Source organism: Sinocyclocheilus anshuiensis, unplaced genomic scaffold, assembly GCF_001515605.1.
Source record: "Sinocyclocheilus anshuiensis isolate Anshui unplaced genomic scaffold, SAMN03320099.WGS_v1.1 scaffold1137, whole genome shotgun sequence".
Classification (NCBI taxonomy): Eukaryota; Metazoa; Chordata; class Actinopteri; order Cypriniformes; family Cyprinidae; genus Sinocyclocheilus; species Sinocyclocheilus anshuiensis.
Window position 1 is genome coordinate 294,774 of NW_015558597.1, and position 5,833 is coordinate 300,606.

General features: G+C 41.3%; 1 protein-coding gene across 1 annotated transcript in view; it reads left to right on the plus strand.

Annotated features, from left to right (window-relative positions):
- LOC107680061 (uncharacterized) overlaps positions 1 to 5,833 on the plus strand; it is a 45,070-nt gene that overhangs the window by 17,715 nt on the left and 21,522 nt on the right. The window contains exons 22-26 of the mRNA XM_016475823.1: positions 1,896 to 2,153; positions 2,281 to 2,544; positions 2,628 to 2,888; positions 4,021 to 4,281; positions 5,325 to 5,588. Coding sequence (XP_016331309.1) covers positions 1,896 to 2,153; positions 2,281 to 2,544; positions 2,628 to 2,888; positions 4,021 to 4,281; positions 5,325 to 5,588 — 1,308 coding nt within the window. The remainder of the gene's footprint in view (positions 1 to 1,895; positions 2,154 to 2,280; positions 2,545 to 2,627; positions 2,889 to 4,020; positions 4,282 to 5,324; positions 5,589 to 5,833) is intronic.

Here is a 5,833-nt window from a genome sequence, read left to right on the forward strand (position 1 = left end):
GACCTTGTTCGTTGGTAGTTGTGTGTGTGGGGGACGTGAAATGCTGTAAACTGCGAAAATGAAGTCTCAAAATCCATAAGAACCAAACAAGATCGACTCGAACTAGACATCAATTAATGCATTTAATAATAGCCTACAAGGAAGGAATAACTGACAACGTGCCGTTGAATTACAGAAAGAAAGAAAAAAACAAGGTACCGTCACGAAGTTCTTGTTTGGCAAAATGAATATAAGCTATATACTGTGTCAGTTAGAACAAGTTCAATAAAACATCTTTATTGTATTTCTACTGGCAGAGGAGAATAGCCAAACCAAAAAGAAACAAAGAAAACACAACAAATTATGATACTTTCATACAAACTGTAACATTTATATTCACAAATATGTCTCTATTTGAACAAAATGCTACACATTAATGTAATTCTTAACTCTGCAGACACAGATTGAAAAGCATTTTTTTCAGTGTAGTGACGCACATTTGCAAATTTTTCAAATCGTGTACACATGAATGAATTGCACTGGGCCTTGTTCGTTGGTAGTTGTGTGTGTGGGGGATGTGAAATGCTGTAAACTGCGAAAATGAAGTCTCAAAATCCAAATGAACCGAACAAGATCGACTCGAACTCATGTATAAAATGTATGCAGTACATGGATAATTGTGCGTGCATCTATTAATCATTTTGAGTCTAATTTCATCCCATAGAAGAGATGCTTTTTTAGCCGATTCTTGAAGATGGCTAAGGACTCAGCTGCTCGGATTGAGTTAGGCAGGTCATTCCACCAGGAGGGAACAATTAATTTAAAAGTCCGTGAAAGTGATTTTGTGCCCCTTTGGGATGGCACAATAAAGCGACGTTCACTTGCAGAACACAAGCTTGTAAAGGTTTGATAGAACTGGCTGGAAGACCTGCCAAGAGAGCATTGCAATAGTCCAGCTTGGACAGAACAAGAGTTTGAACAAGGGGTTGTGAAGCATGTTTTGAAAGAAAGGGCCCGATCTTCTTGATGTTGAATAAAGCAAATCTGCAGGACAGGGCAGTTTTAGCAATGTGGTCTGAGAAAGTCAGCTGATCATCAATCATAACTCCAAGGTTTCTGGCGGTTTTTGAAGGTGTTATGGTTGATGTGCCTACCCCAGTAGTTAGATGTTGTGACTTGGACACCTCAACTCTCCAAAATATCTTGAAGGACCTATCTGAGAGATAAGACTAAAACCACAGGACTGTGGTTCCTGAGATGCCCTTTGCCAATAGGGTTGACAGAAGGATCTGGTGGTTAACCGTGTCAAAAACAGCGGACAGATCCAGCAAGATAAGTATTGAAGATTTGGAATCCGCTCTTGCCAGTCTTAGGGCTTCAACAACTGAGAGCAAGGCAATCTCGGTTGAATGTCCACTTCTGAAACCAGACTGGTTGCTGTAGAGGAGGTTGTTCTGTGTGAGAAAGGCAGAGACTTGGTTGAACACTCGTTCAAGTGTTTTTGCAATGAAAGGAAGAAGGGAAACCGAGAAACTGTCCTGAGATGTGCACTTAGGACTGCACATGCACATTGGCTGTAACAACCTGAAATATGTGTTTTTTTAAATGCTATTTGAGCATAAGAAACAACATTTATGGAACATTTCATATCCGATTTTATTGCTGATTTTGACATTTCAGGAGGTGTTGCAAATATGGCCCCTAAGTGAACTGACTTTCCTTGAAAGGGTTTGGGTTAGGAACCCATGAAGAAACCATGCAGTAAGCTATATAGGAAACTGGTTTTCTGGAACAACAGGAGTTTTAGAACTCCTTACTGAATCCCCATGCAGAAAATGAATGGAATATTAAATACTGCCACATAACAAAGGTTACTAAAAAATTTATTGATCTGAGTCTCATCTATTGATCCACAGCTCCCTGTCCACCCAGTAGCCTGACAGCTGCTGCTAGCTGTGGCACAAACAGGGTCACCATCAGCTGGCTGAACGCCGCAGGGGCGCACTCCTATACTGCCAATGTGTTGGGAAACAATGGACAAACTGTTTCTTGTATATCCAACACCACTTCCTGTTCTGTGAATGTTGAATGTGGACTTACATATATAGTCACTGTAGTTTCCACGGTTGGCCTCTGTAACAGCACCACTAACAACAGCATCCAGTTTAAATCAGGTAATTTAAAACTTTAATCTACGTAACAAAACAAACTGTAATTGCTTTTTAAGCAGACTTTTGTGCAAACTTGACAACATTGGTAAAACATTTTCCTCTTCGTTTCACCTCCACATGTGTGTCACAGCGGATTGCCTGCCTAGTAATGTGATAGCGCAGTTAGGCTGCAATTCTAACATGCTAGCTGTACACTGGGACCCCAGTGCAAACAACCCTGACTCCTATACAGCCCTGGCTATCAGTACAGATGGCACTCGGCTTTCCTGCAACACAAGCTCTACTTCCTGTACCATTCAGAACTTAAGATGTGGCCACACCTATAGCATTGCCGTGACCACATCCAACATTAACTGCGGAGTCATTGAGGGTTCAGACTACCAAATCGAGACAGGTAAACTGACTAGATTAATTCTAAACCAACCCCAACCCCTTAAAATGTATTAATGTAGCCATTTATCATCTGTATCCCATCAGCCCCCTGTCAACCACAGAGCCCAGTTGTTCAACAACAGTGCAGCACTAACATTGTTACGGTGACATGGGACAATAATGGAGCGGATCAGTTTGACATGGTGACTGCGCTCAACTTTACCGGTGGTGCGACGGTGTGTAATAGCACAAATAGGTCTTGCACGTTTGCACAGCTACACTGTGGTGAGTCGTACTCACTCAGTGTAGTTGGATTCAATGGAAACTGCACCAGTGAACCCAGCGAGAGCTTCAATTTTAATACAGGTGAGACAAATCTGCACACAGGTGAGGGATACTTTAGTTTATATACTTTACTTTATAGCTTATAACAACAGAGACTGATATAGCTGATAGCTATATTAATACAGCAATTTTAAGAATTTTCCTCCAAACAAATAATTAAATATTCCACGGTATATAAATCTTAAATGCAAACTCAGTTGGCAACAGAATATAATTTTGAAAATGTATGTGATGCACTAGCCTACAGGGCTTCTATTGTTTCAAAGTATAACCATAACCCAGCAGAAACATACTTTATGAAAGCAAATGCAGACATGAGCGCTTGTCCAATGCATGGCAAGCCATAGTCCTCTTTAGTATACTTATGCCCCCCTCACACTACATAATTTTAGCTCTGATTTTCCGCTCGCCAATAGTTAATGGAGATCATTGAGAAAAGCACAAAAGTGGATGCAAATCAGTTTTCATTCACAAGTGATGATCGCTTTGTTTGAATTATCAAGGATTCAACCATTGATGCATCTCTGGTGCCTTTGAGATATTCAGCAGGTTAAATATTTAGACCTGTCTGTGATCCAAGTCCTATAGTCTAAAATGTTTTTTGAATGGAACTGACATTAGCAACAAGAGATAGTTGTTCAGTGTGAAAAGAACAGCAATCCAAAGACTTTGAAATTAGTGTATAGGCGGCATTAGCATATATTCTTACATTGCTCTGGTGGTAATAAACTCCAGTACTCCAGGGGGCGATAGCCCAGAGTTGCTATGTTGACAGTTTCAATAAATTAAACTTACTCAGCAAGATTCTCTTCAAACTGTTGCTTAGCCATAACAGAGAGAGAAAACTGACTAGATGACGATAACTTGCATTCATACCTATTATATCACCCCTTAAGGCAATGATAAAAATGCCACACACTCCTTTCTGTGGTAACCAACAGCACATCTCAAACTTCAGTTTACACAGTTGATAAGTAGAGAGCAATATTCATGAGGACACCACATGGCATTATTGGGTTTATTCCTGAATATCCTGTCCAAACTCTTGGTGGACACACAGCAGCCACATTCCTTTGCTTCAAACAAATATCTTTTTTTCTGCTCATGTTTGTGGATCTCTGGCTTTCTTAACCCATACTACTGTCTCTCTCAGCTCCCTGTATGCCCACATACGTTGTGGCAACCACAAACTGCGACACGTCTATCACCACTGTAACCTGGGATTCTGCCCGTGGTGCCAGCAGTTACACTGTCCATGCCATGAGCACCTGGGGGCGCAACAGCACATGTACCAGCACAGACACCACCTGCTCTTTCGCAGACCTGGACTGCGGACAAAACTACACTATAACAGTCACAGCTGAAGATGACAACTGTGTGAGCCTGACCAGTGCACCTATCACTGTCACAGCAGGTACTGGGAAAAAAAAAACACTTACTGTGGGATAAACTCATGAATTTAGTCAAATACACATAATGGATGTGCTTAATATTAGACAAAACAAGGACTTAAGCCAACAGTGTTGCTGTGAAACAGCATCAGTGAACAAACCTGATCCATTCAGGCCAATAGGTTTCAGTATAAAGTCCATTGAGACCATTGAGGACGAACCAGTTAAATGCAAGCAAGACATTATTCCACAATAAACATTTTAAAAAGTTGTATGCTACATTGTTGTCATCATGTGACATGTGAGTGGTGTCCAGTTGTCATTGGCCCTTTCCCAAATGCAACCCTAAGCCCTGACGGTCTTCCTCCGTGTCCACACTTTCACTTTCACAGCCTACAGTCTCATGGACTTGACCAGGGGTGGCCAACTTCAGTCATAGAGAGTCCTGCAGAGTTTTGCTCCAAGTTTACTTCACTTCAGAACATTCATTCACGGATTTGCACTATGCCACGGCCTGCAGTGTCTTCACACACAGTCGAAACTTACTAGAGAAGTGTGAAGTGTGATGTAATATACCTCTGTAAATAAATACAATTTAAACATCTCACACACTTTAATGCCCTTTGAATGGAACATATACGCTCCCTTTGAACTGGAATAATGGTGGAATATCCTGTGATGTCCACTTCGCAGGGCACTTACGGTCGAAAAGAACAAATGTCTGAATTGATAAGAAATACATACAAAATATGCAGAGTACCGCAAGGACTGGAATTGAGAACCACTGGTCTAAGGTCACTGGTTTCTAGAAAACTAGAGGCAACCTTGAGTTTTTTTCAAGGTTGGAGGAAAAACTCTGCAGGACTGTGACTCTCCAGGACCGAAGTTGGCCACCCCTGGACTTAACGGACATCACATAGCATTGTATTGTATAGCATTGTATAGCAAGTCCACAAGACCACAAATTCACATGAAATGTGCCATTTGGGATAGGGCCATTCTAGTGGTGCAGAAATTTCACACAGTAGCTTGAACAAAACTATGTGTATGTATTTCCCCTTACTAGTTCCATGTCCACACACTGATCTACAAGCAACTCTGGACTGCAGCACTGACTCTGCTCTGATCTCATGGACCCCCGGTAGGGGCACTCTGATTTATAACGCTTCTGCCAAGGGCTTTGATGTAAATCACCAAGTCAGCTGCAGTACACCTGGCTCTGCCTGCAATGTCACCAACCTGCACTGTGGCAACCGTTACCAAGTCAGCGTGAGAGGAGAAGGGCTCACCTGCCCCGGTCAATCAGATGACTGGATTGGCCTCAAGACAGGTAACAACCTCATAGGCCACTAATTTATACACATTATTTTGCAGAGTCCATCAGTGTGCTATTCTTTAAAAAAATGGTATTCGTAAACTATGTAATAATTTGCCTCTGAAACAAATTTTCATACTATGAAACTATACTACACAAAACATATCTGAATGAAACAAAAACAGCATAGCAAATACTTAAACTAATAACAAAACAGTAGCTGATTCAGAAGCGCCAGATTGTCATAGCAAAGTCAGAAT